The sequence below is a fragment of the Anguilla rostrata genome, chromosome 17 (genome assembly GCF_018555375.3).
Source record: "Anguilla rostrata isolate EN2019 chromosome 17, ASM1855537v3, whole genome shotgun sequence".
NCBI classification, from domain to species: domain Eukaryota; kingdom Metazoa; phylum Chordata; class Actinopteri; order Anguilliformes; family Anguillidae; genus Anguilla; species Anguilla rostrata.
The window spans coordinates 27,903,296-27,925,641 of record NC_057949.1 but is presented as its reverse complement, the minus strand read 5'-3'; the positions used below and the strand labels follow the sequence as shown (position 1 = coordinate 27,925,641).

The 22,346-nt window shown below is 48.1% G+C and overlaps 1 protein-coding gene and 1 long non-coding RNA gene across 7 annotated transcripts in view; both read left to right on the top strand.

Moving 5' to 3' along the window:
• LOC135243226 (SRC kinase signaling inhibitor 1-like) overlaps positions 1-14,266 on the top strand; it is a 139,808-nt gene extending 125,542 nt beyond the window's left edge. For 3 of the 6 annotated variants that reach the window (XM_064314891.1, XM_064314892.1, XM_064314893.1), the window contains 3 exons: positions 295-1,320; positions 4,869-5,021; positions 13,401-14,266. In XM_064314891.1, coding sequence (XP_064170961.1) covers positions 295-1,320; positions 4,869-5,021; positions 13,401-13,967 — 1,746 coding nt within the window. In that variant the 3' untranslated portion in view covers positions 13,968-14,266. Of the gene's footprint in view, positions 1-294; positions 1,321-4,868; positions 5,022-13,043 lie in introns of all 6 variants that reach the window. The other 3 variants (XM_064314895.1, XM_064314894.1, XM_064314897.1) reach the window with 3 other exon arrangements.
• Positions 14,267-14,339: 73 nt separating this feature from the next.
• Positions 14,340-22,168, top strand: LOC135243496 (uncharacterized). Its single transcript, XR_010326658.1, has 2 exons — positions 14,340-14,901; positions 14,933-22,168. It is a non-coding gene; the product is annotated as an uncharacterized LOC135243496 (long non-coding RNA).
• The last annotated feature ends 178 nt before the right edge of the window (positions 22,169-22,346 follow it).

Below are 22,346 nucleotides of genomic sequence, written 5' to 3'. Positions count from 1 at the left end.
TAGGAAATATCTGTTTAGTTAGAACTGTGTTAGGATTAATAGGCTTGAGTTATGACGTGACCATAGTATTCCCTTACAGAAAGGACATATACTGCAATATGTTGTAAATTTGTGAATACCATTGACAAATATATTTACCCATATATTTTGAAATAGCTTGATTATATTGTTAATTTCTATATATTGAAGCATATGCAATTTCTATGAGTGTTAGTAATGGTCTTTTTAATACACTGTATCTATATATTTAGAATTAATTAGTTTTAACCTTTTATTTGAATTTTTGTTTCTCAGCTCCAGGATGTTTCAATGAGTAGCTGGTCCAATCGAGTCATGCAGGATGGAGTCATAGCAGGAAGTGACATCACAACAGGAAGTTACATCATAGCAGGAAGTGACCTCACTACAGGAAGTGGCAGCAGCTGTGTCAGTGACGCTCACCATAACGTACAGGCCCAAACACGGCATTGGTCGGTCTCAAGGGACTCCCGACCTTCTCAGGAGGTCCCTGAAGGCCGGGAACCCTGGGAAGAGCTGGGCCTCCTTGTTACAGAGAGGGAGGTGAGGGTGCTGTCCAGAGCAGAGGCCCAGAATGTCATCAGGGAGAGAGGGGAAGAGGTACAGACTATGACTGTCCCAGTCCAGACCCCGGGTGAGGGCGGAAGTGTCCACAGCGTCCCTGACCTGAGCCGCGCTCCATTGGTCCTGCTCTTTACGGAGCCTGTGTGCGCCGGCGAGGCCTACCGCCTCCTGCTGGCCATGCTGGAGAAGGGCCGCGAGCCGGGCCATCCTGAGCCTGCGGATCCCTCAGGGAGGCAGGCCGCCAGTCACGGGGCCGTGGAGCTCCAGACCACCCCCGGGGCCCGGCCGGCCCACAGGCAGCTCGGCCAGCTGAAAGAGGCGGTGAAGCTGGGGATAAGAACGGGACAGAGGACCCTGGAAGTCCCCGTCACAGCGGGGATGGAGGGCGTGGCGGCTGGCCTGACCAGGGAAACCCTGCCGAAGCCTGCTATCTCTGAGCCAGGCCAGGCCAAAGCAGACCAGCCTGGATCAGACCAGGCACAAGCAGGCCAGGCAGAAGTAGGCCGGTTCAGGAGGTCCCTGGGGGAGGACATCCGGAGCAGTACCTACAGGCGGCTGGGAAGCCTGGAGGAGACCATCCGCGATCTGGAGCACGCCCTGCAGGAGTTCGGGGTCCCCCCCTCCGTGCCCGTTGACCCCCCAGGCTCGACAACCACGCCCTCCCCCAACAAGACCCGGCCACCCGTCCCACCGAAGCCCAAATCCAAGGCCTTCGCCATCCAGCCAACCGCGACCAAGGTTCTGCCGTCGAACAGCCAGGCCTTCCCCTTCTGCTTCTGCTCCACTCTTCCTCCTCTCGAAGCTCGCCCCGCTTCCTCTGATCTCTCCGCTTCCTGCCTCTCCTCTCCCAGCACGCGGGATTAGACTGGGTCTCGCCCCAACACTGTGGCGTAGTTTTCAACCTCCGCACGTAACTGTCAGTTGGGTCTCGCCCCAACACCATGACGTAGTTTCAATGCTCCACCCATAACTGTCAGTTGGGTCTCGCCCCAACACCATGACGTAGTTTTCAACCTCCACACGTAACTGTCAGTTGGGTCTCGCCCCAACACCATGACGTAGTTTCTGACCTCCACCCGTAACTGTCAGCCAATCCATAACACATCTTCCCTCAGCGCATTTATAAAAATGTCTATGAGGATAAAAGATTCTAAATGTTATTCATTCTTCATTCTCTTCCGTGCCATTGTGTCACAGTGATGTTTTTTGACAGCCTTTGTACGGCCAGTTCTGAAATGTCCGAAGCTAGTTTGCTAGGCGTCGGCAAACAGTGTCTCTGTTTTCATCTCCAGTTCAGTTTTAAAAAAACAAAAAAGAATTACCGTCTGCTATGATGTTTGTCATCTCAGGTCTGGGGACCTTTTCACAGATGAAAGAACAGACGAGGGATGCACAGACTAAAGTAAATAAGAGCTTCGAGCCTTCAGCCTCCTTTATTATGGTCAAATAAAGCCTGCAGATGTAGCATGTGTGCTATTGGGAGCACAGCTCACATCTTCTGTGCAAAGGAGCCATTTTGTGCTCTTTAACCCAAGTAGTGGGTAAAGACTGGCTTGCGCAGTGGGGTGTCAGCCATAAAGCGACAGTATAAATACAAAATCCAGTCCAGTCTTAAATGTCTTCTGTAGCCTCTGAATGTGTTGACGTTCTGCCCAGTAGGGGGGGGGCATCCATGTAAACCGAGGCTGCTCAACCTTGGACCAGAAGAGCCGCAGGACGTGCTGGTGTCAGTTGCTATGCTGTATTTAATTGATCAGTTAGCGCTGTTGTTAACCTCACCTGGTCTCATTCCAGTGTGGATTTGAAGGTTTGGGGCACCTTTGAAAAGCACCAGCAGACCCCCTGTGTGCTTCTCTGGGGACCAGGGTTGATCCTGTCTTGCACAGAGCATCCATCTGACTGTGGAAGCTCTTGAATGAGGCAAAGCCGGGTATCGCAGTGTTCCCATCCGCTTTGTGCGCATCGAGAGCTTGCCGTGCACCACCGTGTCCGAGTAATCGAGTACTGACCTCTTCTGCTTCTGCTCTGGTGCTCTGCTCGCCTGCTGTAACCCCGAATCCTGCTGCTTTGTGTGTAAATACTCTCATTAAATACGTTCTGTCCGCACTTTCCTGTGCTGCTCTCTCATTGGCTGGTAAAAGCCCTCCAGAACTTGAGTTTTCTTTCTCTCTGTGTGTTTGAGTCCTGTGCTGATTCCCCCACTGTATGTTAAAATTGATAGCCAAGTACACTTGATTGTTTTGCTTTTTTAGTTGTCGTAGACATGTAATACCTCATTAATTACAACTTATGTGATTTTGTGTGACGTGATGGTTGGTGTGATGTGAATGGAAACTTCAATTGACTTCGATTCAGTATCAGGTCAGGGTCCATTATAATGGGGATTACTGCAAAACATGCAAAGCCAGCATAAACTAAAAAATATATATATGTATAATATGTGCACACACATGCTGACTGATACTGTGCATATGGTCATTTTATGGTCTCTCTAAATTGAGGCTGCCTAACGGTGTTCTTGGAGATCTACCATCCTGTAGGTTTTTCATTTCAACCATAATTTTTAGCACACCTGAATCTAGTTTTATTTTCAGTTCGATGAGATCTCTGGCTGTTGAATGAGGTGAGCTTCGTTAGGGTTGGAGTGAAAACCTACAGGACGGTAGATCTCTAGCTGTTGAATGAGGTGCGCTTTCTTAGGGTTGGAGTGAAAACCTGCTGGACGATAGATATTCAGGAACAGGGATGGGCGGCCCTTCTCAGTACAGTACATACTACTTGACTGATTGCTGGATAAAAAACACAAGAGGAAATACAACATCACCGTAACACCACAGCATTTGTAGAAAGCGACGGCTTTATCCGTGAAAAAGTCAAAATGAGTCATCCCACAACACTGAGCTCTGTCCTCCCACAGAGATCTGTGCCCTTTTAGTATACGATTTATGATTTCCATGTTTCCTCATTCCCGCTGATATTCAAATTAATTCCTGACCGCGCCCCTGGCGATTGGCTGGGAGTCCTGTGGGGGGGCAGCGTTTGATTGGTCCCAGGGCCTCCCAGTGTGACCAAATTTTAGTATGCGGCTGGCTTCGCGTGGATCTTCTCTCTGTCGGACTCTGTGCTTTTAAACACTCTGCTGTTTGTAAAAAGAAAAAAAGAAAAGAAAAAGAAAACCTTCAAGAATCTGCTCACGCAGAGTTTCTCTGAAGCCGTTTTGGGCCATCATCTTCATTCACGAGACATTAATGCAGCTGCAGTCCCAGTTTTACCTGGCAGAGATAATTTGGTTCATTTGTTCCACAATAATTCAGTTCAGGCGTAGGTCCCTGATGGAAAATATCGCTGAAATGTCATCCTCTTTTTTTTCTTCCTTTCTTCTTCTTTTTTTTTTTTTTTAATCTCCACGTCAGTGCAGAGCTGTTTTGCTCCCTTATAGACGAGAAGGTCATTAACACACCGCACCTCACCCGTGGGGGGGGGGCATCGCCCCCTCCCTCATTTATAAAACAGGCTAATTAGCCAGCAGGACTCACGCGGGGAAGCAATCAGAAGCTCCCTCTCCAGCAGGAAACCTGGTGGGGTGGGGGGGGGGGGGGGTCGAGGGGAGGGGTTCACTGAAGTGCTAATGGCAAATACATCAGAAGGCCTTTGCAGGCAGGACCCCCTTCTGTGTCCCCCCCCCCAATTCCACAGTTTCCGATTTGGAAGATAAGCCGCCGGTTGAATTTCCGGGTGTAACGAAACGGCCTGTTGGCGGGCTTGGCGGCGGGCGGTAATAACTCGAGCGAGTGATTGGGCGGATGAGCGTTTCCTCGCTGGCGGTATCTCCGCCAGGCCGGCGGTACGTTTGGCTTAATCGCGGCGGCCGGGATCGCGGCGGGCGGGCGGGATCGCGGAGGGAGGGCGGGATCGCGGAGGGAGGGAGGGGCAGGCAGGCGTTTGATGCCGCGGTCCAGCTCTGGCGCTTCACTGATCCTTTACGACAGTTCCCATCTTTCCTTTTCCCTGGGCAAACTAAAACTGCTTTTAACTCTGAGGCAGGCTCCGAGTTAGCGTACTTTTAAAAACTGTTTTGGCATGCATTAGGCAATAACATTTCCTGCATAATAAAAACTAAATAATTAAAACTGAATAAGATTAAAGTGTTCAGTGTCACAGATGAATCAGAGTAAAATGTACAGCATTCTCAGAGCTGATTTAACACTGGAGTGTCCTGCGTGCTCTGGGCAGGGTGGTATAAAGTGTAACTCTGCCCCCTCTCACACCCCCCCATCTCCCTGCAGAGTGGCAGCAGCAGCAGCAGTCCCGCCGTTCCCGCTAAGCCCCTCCACTCCTCCACCGCCGCCTCTCGCCTCAAGCACCTGCAGCAGAGCAGCTCGGAGAAGGGCAAGACGGGCAAGCTGCGAGACGACTTCCTCAAGAACCAGGGCCAGCAGGTGCGTCGCCGCTAGCAACTCCCGCCCTTTCGCTCTGCTGCAGCCGATTGGCTGAGTGTAACTCCGCCCTTTTCCTTTGCAGCAGCCGATAGGCTGAGTATAACTCCACCCTCTGTCCGTCTGCAGCAGCCTATAGGATCACTAATATTTAGTACCGATCTGATTGGAGAGGAAGTTTTTAAAAAATGGACCTACTTTCAATCAACATTTGTCCTTAACACCGAATTTTGAATAAACTTATACATTCAAAGTTGTTACTGTTTTTCAAGCATAGCTTGGTGAGTTCATTTTAGTTAACAATAAGATTACAGTGTTGAGTCAGCTTTTGGTGGAATTTCACCAGGAAACTGAGGTTAACACTCCTTAGGTTAACTAAGGTCACACTCTTTTTAAAGGGAATGAGACTACTATGAGTTGTCCACTCTGCTTTTTTATTGCTTCTTTGTGTCTTTGGAACGGAGTGTGACACTCACTGCATCATCTTGGGTAAACATGGTTTACAGGCATTATCATGCATGTGGAGAGCCAGAAATTACAGCATGTACAATTATGATGTGCATGTGTATGTAAATTATGACTCCCTACATGATGCTGTTAATAAAGGCTCTTGACTGAAAGGGCAAGACACTGCCAAGTGCGATTTCCAAGATTTATGGTTCGGAAGGAGTATTATAACGCTGGGGCTTATGGGATCTGTAGGCGGAGACAGTAATGGAAGGCCAAAGGTGAATCTCTGACATCATTGCTCAGAGCAGGAGAGCTGGATTAGTCCCCGCTGCGGTGGATAAGGGGCGTGTGGGTATAGATGATGGACAGGTGCCCGGCCCAGTCAGTCTGGCCCAAACATGGCTGGAGGGTGCAGGGACAGGCCTACTTTCAGGGCTTGGCGCTCTTCTCCTTCGACCACCCTGTGGCCTTCAACTCTCCCTGGCTCTCTCTGAGACGGCCCTCTTTCTGTTTTAATTTTAATTAGTTTCTTTTGTCAACGCGCCTGCGGGAGTATTTCTCTTTTTTCCTTTTTAATTTTTTTTTCGGCTTTGGCATTTGCTTCTGAAATTTTCTGCCGCTTCGTTTGTTGCTGGAGTCGGTGGTGCGGAGACGCTGTCCACCCCTCTGTTGTAGCGGTACGATCAACACCCGACCAATTAGAGCGGATCAGAGCCTTTATAATCAACGGAACCTGTTGCCAATTTTCCAGCAGGGTGAGCACGCTCAGTGAGTCTGGGGGCGGGGGCAGGCAGGGGGTTTGTGAGCGAGGGGGCGGGGGGTAGCGGGGGGGTTCGTACGGCGACAGCCATCAGGCCGTGTGGGGCGCAGACAGAGGCATGGCTTAGAGAAGCTGCAGAGAGCATCATCACCACCCCCCTCCCCCCCCCACAACCCTGCCTAGGGTTGCCAGATTTACAATTTGTCAAAATCCTGGACAACATGCGCAGCCAAAGGCATAATTACGAGTGAGGCTTGTTGCTGTCGGGGTGAGGGGTGGGGTGGCGGGGGGGTGGGGTGGTGGGCGGATGGGGGGGTGTCCAGGGTTCGAGAGCCGCAGCTGCTTCCTGTCAAAGCCGGCTCAGCGCTGTGGGGCTAACTGGCCCCTTCCACTCGGGTTCACAGGTGTCCGGTTTCCCGACAGGACAATAGAATAATAGTTATAATATCCAAATAATTTTATGGAAGAAATAATGCCGGTAGTTTCTAAACGAATTAGCCTCTCAATCAACCTCTGGTCTGTTATCCATTCAAACAGAAATCTGACAACGCTACCTTCTACCCAGCTATAAAACTGGTTAAATGCACCTTCTGCCCTGTTATAAAACACTGGCTAACTGCTTTTTCTACTCAGTTATAAAACACTGGCTAACTGCTTTTTCTTCCCAGATATAAAACACTGGCTAACTGCTTTTTCTACTCAGTTATAAAACACTGGCTAACTGCTTTTTCTTCCCAGTTATAAAACACTGGCTAACTGCTCTTCCTTTCCAGTTATAAAACACTGGCTAACTGCTTTTTCTACTCACTTATAAAACACTGGGTATCTGCACCCCCCGCCCCTCCCTGTGTCCATCCTGGTGGCCGGGTGTCGCAGGTTAAGCCCACCTGAAGTGACCCCCCCCCCCCTATTTTTGGGTGAACCCCAAGCCTTGGCGCACTTCACACAATCCATCATGGGACAGAACAGCTAACCAACGGCGGCATGATTTCTTGTCGATTCTGACCGTCGGCAAACCGGCGACAGAAAACAAATACTGCTCTTTGTCTTCTTCTGGACGGGCTCGATATGTGACTCAGTACGGGAGAGGGAAGGGAGGGGTGCGTGCTGGGACCCTGTGTGGGAGGGGGGGGGGACTGCGGAAGGAATCAGTTGTTCAGGCAACGTCAGCCAGCACCGTCCGCTTCAACATTAGAGTGAGGGGAATCAGTGCAGCCTTTTGATTGGTTTGATTTTAAGAACAGAGCAACCCCCCTTACCCCCCTCCCCCACCTCCATCACCACCACCACCCCCACCCCCCATCCATGCTGCTGTTTGTCACTGACACGGAGTGCATGGTGGGGGGTGGTGGGTAAGGGAGGGTGGGGGGGGAGGTTTCTCTGTTCTTAAAATCAAATAGTCTAAAGGCTGCAGTGATTCCATGGAGGGGGGGGGGGTAGAACTCTGGAAGCACATTGTGAGAAAAGTGATTTTGTATAGCAGTGACCCCCCACCACCCTGATCCAAAAGCACACAGCCTCATTTCTCATTTTGTCACTTGATAAGAAAAAGCTCCAACTGCTCTGAATGATTACATTGACAAAAAAAAATTAATACACAGAAATCCTTTCATCAGTTTGAAAGGGGGTGGGGAGGGAGGGAGGGAGGGAGAGGGGAATGGGGACACATTTCTCTAGGACACAATCAGGTCCAGATCAGCAGGGAGGGAGCTAACACAGTGCAGGCAGGTGTCACATGACATCACACGAAGTGTGATGACATCACACGAAGTACAGAAATCGCTGTCGGGTGGTGCATCCTGTCAAGGCGTTGCTTTTCAGTGCAAGGACGCTGCATCCTGTAGTCTGTCATTGAGCATGACAACATAGAGAATAGTATCTCAGTGTGCTTCCAAAGAAATGACTGGTTATCGATGGCGTGTATACAGCTATGTGTGCCATCTGATTACCTACAGGCTAGATAATATCCAACACCATATCATGCCCAGTCTTGAAGACCTCCAAAGTTTCTGCCTCAACTGCACGACCTGGCAGGCTATTCCACACATTGACTTCTCTCTTTGTGGAAAAAAATAATGCTTCCTATGGTTATGATTGATTGGGCATCCCAAATTGGGCAGGAAGAAAATAATGGAGGGGGAGGGGTGGTGCAGTGCATGCAGTGCACTGTTGCCTGGCAGCAGGGAGGTCCTGGGTTCGAAGTGCGCTTTCTGTGTGGAGTCCATGCACATGTTCTCTTCGTGTCCGTGTGGATTTCCTTCGGGTACTGTGGGTTTCCTCCAACACAGCCCTGAAAACACGCCGTTTAGGTTATTTGGAGAGTCTAAATTGGGTGAGTGAATTGCGTGAGCCCTTCAATGGATTAGCAATCTGTCCCGGGGTGTTTCTCTGCCTCTCGTTCAGTGCATGCTGGGATAGGCTCTAGCGCCCCCCGCCACCCTGGCCCGGGAATGAATGGGCTGGATCAGTGGAGTCAAACCGGTTCCATCGATCGTGGAGAATACGGCGGTTTTATTCTCTACTAAGCACTGCCCCGGGTGATTTCGCTATGTAGTGGATAATCAGCCAGGAGAGGAGAGCCAATAAGAGAAATCAGCCGGTGTAGAGCCAGGAAAGGAGAGCAATAGAGAATCACCCGTTAGAGCCAGAAGGAGAGCAATAAGAAAACAGCCGGTGTAGAGCTTGGTCGAAAGGAAAACTCTTGGCCCTTGATGGCAAGTGGGTTAGGAAATGGGTGGATGTGTGGAGAGAATGGGTAAAAAAAAAAAAAAAAGAGGTCTAGCTTTAGCAAAGGATGATGAACGCATCAATGAAAAAATAACTTTTTTTTATTTTTAGTTGAAACATGTCCAGGTGAAAAGTTTGGGAGTGTTCCACCTCGATAGCCTTCCGCCCAGGTGCTTGGTCTCCTCAGTTCACCTGAGACCTGGGTGACGTGAGAGCCCTCTACCTGGGCCTGAGGTTAAGGAAGATACAGCATGTGGAGAAGGTCCAGAGCTGCTGCCCTGGGACCTCCTTGAACCATGACGTTAGACTCACACTGTACATTTTCCCACTCAGTTCCCCTCATGGCATTTTAAACATTATTAAATTATTTACTCGGGCCGGTGGAAAGATATGAAAACCCTTCTCTTTTTTTGACAGGTTGCATGACATGCCCATAAAAGATTTTTCTGGAACTTTTTACAGGAAAGAAAGCTTGACCTGGTCATGTTCATTGCATTGCTTGTGTCTGCGGGGAGATAAAGTAAGAACAGTAAAAATGCTTCCTGCAGCATTGTTATTCCGTTCAGCCTCACACTATCAAACAGCAATGCTGAGAGAGAGGGCGAGAGAGAGAGAGAGAGAGCACGAGAGCGCACTGGGCAATCAAGAAGGGTACTATCCTGATATACACCAGAAATTCAGCAGTCCTGAAGGGCTATGGGTTTCCCATCCCCAGTGTAGAGCAGTGTTGCCCCTGTCAATTTTGCACTCAAAAAGCAGACCACTAGCATTATGGCACTAGCATTACAGCACTAGCGTTGCAGTTGTGTAGCACTCAGGACCAGACCCAGCAAATTGATGCATTGCTCCAGCATTCTACAGAAGTGACACATTCAAGGGTAGCCACTCTCAGCGTCACAGTCTGCTGTCCATAACCTTGGCCTGGATTCAGTCAACATTTGTCCCATTGACAGAATTTCACAGGTTTGCATTTGTGCACAGACACGTTGCAGTCGTTTTGAACTCACCGAAAGGCGTTTCTGACAAAATAATCTAACACGTGTAATTGTGAGTCCAAGTTATTAAATGTTGAATTGAGGCTTTTCATCGACATTCTCAGAAAGTGCTTCACGGGCACTGACAGAGGCTGGACTCAGAATACCTCCAAACGGGCTGAAGTGGTCACATTACGTCCATAAACAAGGATAAAATGGCAATCCAATACCGCTTCCAACAATGAAAAAAATAATGTACTCTGGAGCAATAAAGGAGACTACAGAAGATAAATAAGGCAATAAATAAGATCTGACAAAAAAAAAAAGAGAATCACATACAGAGCTTCCTGTGTGGCTCATTTTTGGGCCAGGCTGATTGGGCCAGGCACCTGTCCATCATCCATACCCACGCCCCTTATCCACCGCAGCTCACGAATGAGTATCTCGTCTGTGGCCCCTCTCTCCAGTTTACGCAGGCACGTCCGTCTTTTATTTCCACCCATAAATTGACCGAAATTTATGGGTCTGTTTTCATTTCAGTATTTCTTCTGTTCCTTTATCTTTTGTAAAAAAAAAAAAAAAAAAATTTTTTTTTAAATGGTAATAATAAAATTTCATCAGATGATGAATGAAAGCTATTAGCACCCACGGCTATTGAATATAACTGCCGTTAGGAGATCTAATCCCATAGCGGCACCGCAACGCAGAGGTAGCCGTTTCGCTGCTATCGGGCTACAGCGCTAACGACTTTGTCCTAATGGGCCCTGTGTGCGGGGACAGCGATAGCGGGGGCCATTGTTGCCCCCCCGGCGGAGACCTCGAAAGCCCCGATGTCACAGCGGTCCGACCGGCTGCCGGATGGAGTTGTTAGTGCCCATGGCAACTGGAGAAAAAGGGCAGGAGAGTCACACTCCTGGAGCGGGCAGGTGTACCACGCTGCCCTCCGATTGGCTGAGAGAAAATCCCCAGGAAGCTGAAACGCAGAAGCAACAAGCTATTTACAGCAACTGCCTCGCAACAGCAGTAGTGTGTTATAGGGAAGTTTTTTATTTGGCAGTTTCTTTTTTTTTTTTTTTGAAAGAATTGCGCAGTTTTTCCCCGAATGATGTGCTTTTATAATACTTAAAGTAATGTACTTTAATAATAATTTGTTATTAGTAGCACACCTGTGTGGCTCCCACTGTTGGAATGTATGTAGGAGGTGGTCGATGTAGTAAGACCTAAGATTTTGATTTTAAACCTCAAGTAATTTGGGACGCCGGGCAGTGGTGCTGGCCCCCCCGCGCCAACACCCCCCCCCGCCAGCTTCTCCCCCCAGTACTCAATCACTGTGTGATCTGGGCGACTCATTTCCAAACATGGGCTGAAAGCAGAAAGCCAAACCCGTTTCACAGCCATAAACAGTGCAAACATGGCTGCCGCTGCTGAAGGTCACCTGTGACTCTTAGGTCCCTGTAGTGTGTTAAACAGCCCCATTGAAACCAAAACATTTTTTAAAAAGCATGATATGCTCATGACCTGTCAGGCACGCTAAATTTTAAATGCTGTTAATATGTTTATGAATTTACATACTATTAATACGTTTATAATCCAGTTATAGCAATGAAAAAAAAAAAAAAAACACAGAAACAGTTTTGCTTTTGATGCTGTTGCTAGGCAACAGGACACCTTGACCGAGGTGGTTCTTCAAATGCTCTGCTCCAGTTTTGCTGAACAAGCATCCATTTGTTCTGATTCCAAAATAAGTGCATTTGTCCAATGACGTGTCCGAATGTGCAAATGTGTGGCTTTGTTCTAGTGCGAACTGTCAATCAGGCTTTTCGTTCCCCTCGAAGCTAAATGAGCACCACGGTTGGACGCTCGGACACACAGACAGGCTGGATTAAACATCAGATCCCCTTTTCTCCAGAACAGGAGCATCACTGTTCGCCTGAGCTGTGTCGAGGCACTGAAACATACCTGTCACCACACACTGACTGTAAACCTGGGGGGGGGTTTCACAAAGCAGGATGACTGAGCTAGCTGGATAACTGCGCTGAGTAAAACCCTGTATCACAGAGCAGGATGACTGAGCTAGCTGGATAACTGCGCTGAGTAAAACCCTGTATCACAGAGCAGGATGACTGAGCTAGCTGGATAACTGCGCTGAGTAAAACCCTGTATCACAGAGCAGGATGACTGAGCTAGCTGGATAACTGCGCTGAGTAAAACCCTGTATCACAGAGCAGGATGACTGAGCTAGCTGGATAACTGCGCTGAGTAAAACCCTGTATCACAGAGCAGGATTACTGAGTTAGCTGGATAACTGCGCTGAGTAAAACCCTGTATCACCGAGCAGGATGACTGAGCTAGCTGGATAACTGCGCTGAGTAAAACCCGGAACCCTACGAAATCCGGAACATGGACTGCAGTAAAAAGAGCTGCTCTGGGTTTTACTCAGCACAGTTATCCAGGGAACTCAGTAATCCTCCCCCCCCCGCAGTGAGTCTGTGTTTGTGTTTGCGTTAGACACACAGCCTTATGGGTAAACTCCGGTTTGGCGCCCTGCGCCCTTTTCTGCCCCCGACCTGCTGTGCGTCGTCCTTGGGGTTGTTCCCCCCGGCGGGAGGGATGGCAACGTGCCATAACGGCGCCCCCCGCTGGTCGTCCAGCAGCATGACGGAGGAGAGCATGCGATGGCGTCCATTTCAACCGCCTGCATTTTAACAGCGGACCGCCCGTCCGCGAAAATGCGAAGGGGAATCGTCAACAATACCGCACTGCCCAGCGCGGTACTGTTGGGCTCGGAGCCTCAACCGCCATTATCATGTGTTTAAAAAAACTGCTGTTTTTTTAATCTGTGTGTAAAAGCAAAAATGAACCTGTGTCTAACATCATGCATGTGGATTCTTACCTGAATAACGGATACCTGTGTCTGTTCTTTTTTTTTTGTTGTCGTTTATTTTGTTTTGTTTCTCTCTTTGTTGTCACCCCCCCCCCCCCCCCCCAAATCACCCCGTCACTTGCCTGCCTGCCTGCCTGCCTGTGTCTACACACCTCCGCACCACGGCGTCGCCGCGGCAACCCGACGCGCTGCACCCATGACCCCCCCCCCGTGACCCCCGTGTCTCTCAGCAGTGAACGGTTTGTCTCCTCCCAGCACCAACAAACTACAGAACTGTCCCCGCCCCCCCATCACCGGCCCTGTGGACTGGCCTGGCCTCACCTGCCTAATCACCACCCCCACCTTCCTCGTCAGCCCACACCCCTTGGTTAACACTGCTAAAAAAAAAAAATCCAGTTTTTCTGGGTTGTGGGAGGAGATTCACGGCCAACACCATCCTCTACGCCGCCCCACGGCCTACCCGGACTGTAGGACTATTACTCTCTTTTCTGTTCCTTCTCTGAAAGCCTTTCTTCTCCCTTCTTCTTCTCACTCTTCATCCTCCTCCTCCTCCTCCTCTCCTGCCCGGGGGCACTGTGTACCTGCAGGCTCTCAGCAGCGGTGTCAGGGCCGTGGAGCCCCTCCTCTCCAGCGCTCGGACCGTCAGCTTCTCGGGCCGGCTGCCCTCCTCCGCCCTCCCATCCTCCTCCTCCTCTTCCTCCTCCGTCGGCGTCTTCGGCGCGGGCCTGAAGCGGTACCCCCAGGAGGGGGCGCTGTCGTCGCTGTCGGCCTCCACCGGGCCGGCCAAGGCCCTGCTGGCCAGCCTGTCCGCGTCCAGCCTGGGGGCCGAGGCTCTGCTCCTGTCCTCCACGCTCCGCCACCACCGGCTCCTCCGGGAGCAGCGCGCCTCCTCCTCCTCCTCCGCCTCCTCCCCCCTGCCCAACGGCCGGCCCTCCGCCATCACCACCTCCTCGTCGCCGACCTCCACCTCCTCCTCCTCCTCCTCTTCCGCCTCCTCCACGCCCCCCTCGCCCTCCCCGCTGGCCTCCCTCACCCTCTCCTCGCTGGGCCTCAAGTCGGCCACGCGGAGCCTCCAGTACTCCGGCCTCCAGGGCCTCCAGGAGCCCAGAGGCAGGCCCCTCCCCAAGCCCGTGCCCCCGGGGAGCTCTGAATGAGCACAGAGAGGCACCATCATGCTGCAACCACGAGAGAAAGCACATAGAACTGCCCCCAAACACGCACAAGAATACCCCTATGACACAGGAATGTCCCTGTTACACACACAGAAATGTCCCTATAACACGCACAGAAATGTCCCTATAACACACACAGAAATGTCCCTATAACACACACAGGAATGTCCCTATAACACACACCAGAATGCCCCTATAACACACACAAGAGTGTCTCTATAACACACAGAAATGTCCCTATAACACACACAAGAGTGTCTCTATAACACACACAGGAATGTTCCATACACACAATCCATAACACACGGGAATCCTATAATCACACAGAATGTCCATAACCAAGAATGTCTATAACACACACTGAATGTCCCTATAACATACACAGGAATATCCATATATATCACACACCATACTACTCACCCAATCACACAGGCCAGGACAGAAGTGCAGTAAATTTGGATAAGGGGGAAAGGGGGGCAGGAGCAGAGTCTCTCCAAATGAGCTTACTTTATAGTGTTTTATAAAAAAGTACAGGGTGTTGCTAGGATTTAATGTCGTATTAAGGTTTTTGTGCAAGCATTTCACTCACTAAAGCACCAAGCACCTTTCAGCAGAGAAATACAAGACAAAGAGCAAGATGTTCTCCTGAAGAGACGCCGTCGTCCTGTCCGAAGACGTCCCCCAGCGCCCCACTGTGCTCTAAGACTCTTAAACCGTGTGGGTCACCCACAGGCAGACCAGGACGGGTGGGACCCACACAGATCTTCCACAGGCTCCCTGTGGGTCCCACCTGTCCGGAACAGTCTGCTGTGCTCACCTGTTTACCCTGGCGTGTACAGTCTCCTTCAGCCATTGCTAACTGGTTCTCCATCTGCACCAGTACAGGTGAGCTGTTTTATCCACCTACCTATTACAGGTGAGCTGTTACACCCACTCACCTATCACAGGTGAGTTGTTTTACCCTCCTACCTATTACAGCTGAGCTGTTTATACCCACCTACCTATTACAGGTGAGCTCTTATACTCACCCACCTATCACAGGTGAGTTCTTACTGTAGACTCACCTGGTACTGAGCGAGATTCGTTCCGAACCGTGAAGGCCCCACAGCCAGATCTTACATTATTTACCGAGTTTCAGACAATTTTGTGGTCAACCATTTTTAATTTGTCGGACACATTATGAAACAACGAAAGAGTTGCAATAATCCAAAGGGGATGTATTTTCGCCCTTTCACTTTCAGATTTTTCTATTTTCCCCACCACCAGAACCTGAATCACTTTTTAATAGGTAGTTTGATTCTCCAAAAAAAAAAAAAAAAGAATATTCACAATTTGTTTTGCCAGTTGCACAGTTTGGAAGAGACTGGAATGGTGCTGCTTTGGTCTAAATCCGTGGACTGTCCATAACCCCTTTTTTCCATCCTTACGTCCCTCAATCACGCAGTGTCCGATTCGGTGTGCGCTGGGTGGGGTGTGACAGGTGACAGGTGTCACTCTCACTCTGTGACCCTGTGTTCAGTTGTCATAACAACAGATGGTTCAGTAGAGGAGAGGATGCACGGCGGCCATTTTGTGGCCTCTTGCTGTATGTGTCTCTGACCACAGTGGGTTTACACTGTGTGTGCAGAAGGGCTCTGCTTTTTCAAAATGGAGGTACGCTTTTGGTTTTCTTAGAAACGTCCGCACGCACACGCTTGTTTGTCAAAGACAATTTGTATGGGTGGTGTTGGTTGTAGAATTGTTATCTTGTAGGTAATTTCTTCTGAAACATCTGAGAAGGCTCTAAGGCCCGGATTCAGTCAACGTCTCTGCTTATCTCTGGCCCCGAAATTGAACGCGAGTGTTTGTGTTCGTTTTCGTGCTCTCAGACAGTTTCGCAAATTCAAAATGCAATTACCGCTAACTGAGTAAACGAATACGCAGATTTTGTTTATTTAAAAAAAATAAAGTTTAGCATTGAATTAAGGATTGAATTGAATGTTAAGTTGCTTGAATCTAGACTGAAAAGCATTAAGTAGATTTAGTTGTACAAATAGTATTTCAAAAATACCAAAAAAATTTAGTCTACGTTGCTTTTCCACATGAGAGCCTCTTTCACTTACTAGTAATAATTTCAATAGACCGTCTATCAGTATAGATACAACGTTGCAAATTAGCAGCTAGTGCTGTCGGGTAAAGGTGCAATTTTTAGAAAAAGAACACGCCTGCTTGTTTATGTATTTACCAATACGGAGACACATCCCACAGTCCTTTTCCAATACCCTGCGAGGGGTGCAGAGAAATAACCAGAGGTGGGAATGAAATGGCAGCTCCTCACTGTCTTTTATTTATTTCGTTATTTTATTTTTATTTTTTTAGAGAATGGGCCTCCATTGGGCCTCCACACCTCCATTACGTTTCTGGTTCTCGCAGTCGGTGGGAAAAAGTTTTTTGGGTTTTTTTTTTTTTAAACCGTCATGTGCATGTCAGGTGGAAGTCAAATTTGTACGCAATAATCTAAATTCTCGCATAAACTGATGACTCCCAATATTCAGGGCATTGGTGCGCATGTAAATGATGTAGCCAGTGCCTTTATACCAAATACAAAAAAGCTTTCAGCACTTTCCAGTAATGCAGGAGAGTGAGAGTTTATGACAGGTGGGCAACTAGGACTGTGTCCGTTTCTGGTTTTCTGGGCAAACTTCGGGGATTCATTTCTTAATTTAGCTTGAACATTGACATTCTGGCTGTTCTTGTGCCCCTATACAAAATGTTTTATCATGATCGAATGTACGAGTGAGCCACTGTTGTTGTATACAGCCAATAGCTCTTGTAGCCAGAGCAACTGTTGGAAACAAAAACCTGCGTTCGCACCGACTCTCGTGTGCCAGAATCTCCCACCCCTGATTGACGACAGTGTTTCTTGCGTGGGATTTGTCGCATCGCGGAAGCAGCCGATATTTCGCTTGCCTTTTAATTTTTACCACGCCTCGCAAAATGCCGTCGAGTTCTTCTTTCTCTCTCCACTCTCCGCTCTGTCGTCGGAAACAGATTGCGGTTGCTGGTCACACGCCCAGCGAGCTTTTTCAGTTACGCACAAAAGCGAGCTCGGGGTATTGATTTGGTGTGCCGTCAAAGCAAAGCAACAATGGTTTAATGCAAGAGACGGTGACAGGAGAGGAGCCTTCTGGGTCGGATTTTATCGTTGCGTGGGCGTTCGCTGATGGTTCCGGCGTACACTTAGGACGGAATTCTCTCGAGCACGTGACCCCCGGATCTGTTTGAGTGGGCCGGCAGCGGAGCGAACGTGCCGACGGCTGCTTTTTGGCGGCCGCCGTTTGACGATGAGCAAGTCTCATCTCGCTCGTTTGACGCATTCCCCGATCCGACGATCGCCCGGTCAGCACGGACGTGTGACGTGGACGTATCCCGGGTTCCACCACCGGGTGTGACTGACAGAACGGGTGACGTGTTGAAGCTGGGCGCTGTGACTCCCCCGTCTGTTCGACGATGATCTGTTCATCTCGTCTGACACGTCGCTTTCTCTCCCCGAGTCCCAACATGGCCGCCGCGCGTCGCTCTGAGTGGGCGTGTGCTTACGTGGGAAGCATAGATGGACTTCACGTCTGTAACTTGTGTGTGCGTGCGTGCATGTGCACTGGGACCGCAGAATAAATAGCAAGGGAAAAAATGCAGCTTTATGGTCCACCTCTAGTAGCTGTTTAATGAAGCACAGGGTGCATGATGGGAATGTTCTTCCCAATGGAACAAGCAGAAAGCGTTTGGTTCCAAGCCCTGCTGCCCACGCACACCATAGGCATCACAGTGTAGTAACAGGACTGGACCCTGGCTTGTGTTGGAGTGTAATTGTGAGGTGTGGAGGCATGCGAGAAACACAGTGTGTTGAGGCTTGGGTATTTTATCACAAACTGTGGAGTTCTGGTTAACACCCCATGAGTCAGGGGTGTCCAGTCTTACTAAAGATCTGTTGTGGGGGGGGCAGACTCTTCATTGCAATGCTAAAACACTTGATTGACCTGATCATGGTCTTGATGGAAGACCATGATTAAGGTGTATTTAGTGCAGGGCAAAAGCAAATTTTGCACCAACACCGGTCCTTCTCTGATAAGGGTGGGGCCTCCCTTTCAAATGCACGAAGAGCCACGGTTATGTTCTCTGTGCCAAAACAGCACATAGCAGAGCCAGTTTCACCGCAGTAGGATGCACCACAGTGCCATCGAGTTGCCGCAACAGCGCCTAGCTCAGTCAGAAGTGTGGAGACGCCTTCAGCGTGGCTATCTCGGCTAGCTCAGCTCACGCCAATTGCGCTGTACCATAGACGTGGCACAGCGCCTAGCTCAGTCAGAAGTGTGGAGACCCCCTCAGCGTGGCTATCTTGGCTAGCTCTGCTCACGCCGACTGCGCTGTACCATAGACGTGGCACAGCGCCTAGCTCAGTCAGAAGTGTGGAGACGCCCTCAGCACGGCTACTGCGGCTAGCTCAGCTCACGCCAATTGCGCTGTACCATAGACGTGGCACAGCGCCTAGCTCAGTCAGAAGAGTGGAGACCCCCTCAGCATGGCTAGCGCGGCTTTCTCTGCTCACGCCGACTGCGGTGTACCATAGACGTGGCACAGCGCCTAGCTCAGTCAGAAGTGTGGAGGTGCCTTCAGCGTGGCTATCTCGGCTAGCTCAGCTAGCTCAGCTCACGGCAATTGCGCTGTACCATAGACGTGGCACAGCGCCTAGCTCAGACAGAAGTGTGGAGACGCCTTTTGCACTGCGATGTACCATAGACGTGCCGGACAAGCCCCGGCTCCCCGCATTCAGCTCAGTGAAAGAAATCCGCTAAGTTCTCCTGGCCTCGCGCACGTGGCCGTTAGCTCTGAGCTTTCAGCTCCGCCGGCCGTGGTGGGGAATATCATGCCCTGGCTTCGGATGAGCTGGCCATCTTTTTTTTATTTTGCCGCCTTTCCCTTTAAGTGCATTTTCAGTCCAGCGAGAATTCAAGAGTTGGCTGGGAGGGAGGAAAAAAAAAAAAAACTAAAACTTATTTATTTATTAATTATTTAGTACTCCAGTCCTGTGGGGGGTGGGGTGGGGTGGGGTAACCATGTTTTTAAACTTTCACGGTTCAAATTTCCTCTGCTCTCTTCTTAATGGGGAAAACAATGAATACCCCGTGTATGTGGTTTCCGGCACTAATTCAGTCTTAATGCAGTGGCACAATTAAGGGTTAGGATAAGACGAATACCAGGAGCAGTTCAGACTTTTAAGGGTCGAGTTTGTCGAACAACGGAATAGCAGGGAAGAAAGTGTTGGAATCCCCCTGCTATTGAACGGAGATTTCATACAAAGAGTTTTAACTAAAAAAAACAACGTAAATAAAGTATGCATATATATATAAATATAAATATATCTTTAGTCAGATGTTTGTGTATGAAATGAATATAAATTGTGAAGAAAAGTGTGTTAAATAGAATAATATATAATGTAAAATTACATCCGCATCTATTTGATTTTTTATATGATTAAGCCTTTTTGTACATAATTTTTTTTATTCTTTGGGGAAAAAAAGATATGCCACGTTAGGAAATAACTTTGCTCACCAGAAAGACGTTTTTATATTGGGTTTCAGATGTATGTGTACATATATAAAGATTTTAACTTGATTTCTCTGTCTTGGTTTTTTTTTTTTTTTTTTAGAAGCTTTTGGTTCTGAATTTCAGCAAGTTGATCAGATGTATTTTTTTATTTATTTTTTTATTTCTGTCTCTGTATCGGGTCACTGGTGATCAACACTCTCCCCCAGCCTGGTTTTGTCCTTCAGGAGTTTGATTTTGCCGTTGCCATAGTTACTGCCGCTTCTGCGGAGTCTTGAGGGCATGGCCTGGCGGAGGAGGCGTGGCCAGCGCCTCTCCAGCCAATCAGAAAGCTTGTGTGTGCATTCACGTTTGTCCGGGATGCCAGCTCCTTGTCTTTCTCAGAAGCCCCTGACTTGCACTCTGAGACCCCTTCTGTATTGAGCTGTGTATCTCATGTTAAGGAGATCCCTCCGAAACTTTGAACAGATCCAGAAATGATTATCCGTGTCCTGATAAAGTCTTGCACATTTAAAAAAAAAAAAAACTGAATGTTCAGTTCCATGTGTTAGATGAAGCAGTACAGTGTGGTATATCCATAGCCTCTGTAATCTCTGGTAAGACATATCGGGCTATTGCCACCGCAAGCTGGAAGCGTTCTTTGCCCACCAGGGCCTTTTTAAAGTACTTGTACTGTACGTGCCGATTTTCTTGTGCTGCACATCAAAGAATCGTGTTTATAAATAATTCGGGGAGCAACGTTTATTCTTCTCTCTCGAACGTCACATGCTCATCTATTGTACAGAAATATATATTCAACGAATGAAGCACTGGAACAGGGAAGGGAGTTTGAGTTTTCAAAGTTTTTTGAGTTTGAGCTGTGGTAAAACGGGGCAAAAATGCCAACAACAACAACAACGGTCTTTGTGTGGTATTTCCTGCTAATGTGAATGTATCAATATAGATGAATAAACCGTAGACACAACCTACGGTCAATTTATGTTAATCTGCGTCAAGACACTGGATTTCCACGACTGAAACACTACTGTTCACTACTGTTCACAATCCTCAGCCAACATTAAAATTCTGCAAGCTGCTCATTATTTCCACAGTCACATGATTTTGTCATTTGACAGCAGTTTCCTGTTGTTTCCCTAAAAGAAGCTGGCATCCCCAATGCTTTTCGTGTTTGCTCATTTTCTTCAGTAAAAATAAATGCTTTTATCACCCAGAACAGTATGTAGTAACCTATATCCTGCCCCCCCCCAAAAAAAATCTGATTGTATGAGAATTAGACCCATATTTCTGTTAGGCTCCCCCCCTGCTGGTCAAAAGATGGTATTAATTTGGGGATTGTCAGTAGTGTCCCCAAACCCTTAATATCAACAGTACAGACGATCGTGACTGACGATCGATTTTTCACACCCTTTCTGTGGCATTGCCATCAAAATGGACGGTAGAGTATGATTTCAAGCATTTAGTTTTTATTTTCTTTTTTGAAATTGTATTTTATATGCACACAATTGTTTTTCATAGTTTCCGTTGTTCGTTTTAATCTTTTGACATGATTGTGTGGATGTTCCAGCTCATGGCATCAAAAAAAAAAAAAAAAAAAACCCAATGTGTAAATAGACTTGAGTCGATCTTAAGAGAGGGAGTCTGCAAAATATTATGTCAAGGATCTGTTTTATTGAAAAGACGGGAAGAAACGAAACGTTGCATGTATAATCTCATAGAATCGCACGGTGCAGTTGGAAGATGTTGTCTATGTTTTCTAAAAAATAAAGATTTTAAAAGAAAAGAAGAAATAAATGGGGGACCTCTTGCAAAAAAGGTTAAGTACTGTAGAGAATACTTTCTATTTATTATTCTACCATAATGTCTGTAGTTCAGGCACCTTGGGTATACTGTGCTCTGTTATACCAGCGTTTCCCAACCGGTGTGCCGTCAGGCGAGGTCAGGTGTGCCATGTGAAAAATCCTTTAAAAAAATTTTTAATGTTCAAATGAATTAAAAAAAAAAAAAAAAAAAAACTTAAATGAACAAATCCCATTCATAAAAGCCAAAAAAATTGTCATTAAAGTGCATATAGCTTAATTAAAACCCCAAAAGAACATTTAGGCCTACGTGCGTGCCTGTGTGGAGGGTGTTTATTTTTTATGCTCTTGAGAGTTTGTGTGCCATGAGATTCTGTGAATTTGGAAAGTGTGCCGCGGAAGGAGAAAGGTTGGGAAACGCTGTGCTATAGGAATGAAAGGAGGGATGGGTACAAGGTTGAGCAGATGAGAGAGAGAAAGAGAGAAAGAGAGAGAGAGAGAGAGAGAGAGAGAGAGAGGCTATCGCAAAACTAACAAACGACAGTGTTCCCTCCGTAAGTGCAGCTGCCATTTGTAGAGTAGTGTGATTCATGAACAACTAAAAAAACACAAAATACTCCTGAATAAATACTGAAGTATTTATAAAGTATGAATACTAAAGTCCTAATTAATCGGTGTGGATGCCATGACGTTCTGTGAGAATTGTTGGGTTTTGTGTGTGAGGAAAAACTGAACACAGAGACTGCTTTTTTTGTACATATTTGCCGTGTTTGTGTGACTTAAATAAAGTGCAGCTCTCTCGTACGGTCCTTTGTGGGTTCTTGACTGAAACGTTTTCTCCGGGGGGGAGGAGCGGAACCAAGACCTGCCCACTAACTCACACAATCTCCCTCCCCCCCTCACTCTCCCTCCTGCTTTAGGTAACACTGAGCTAAAGTGTCCAGGTAATGTGGCGCTCTTTGAACACTGGTCATCTTCAGGT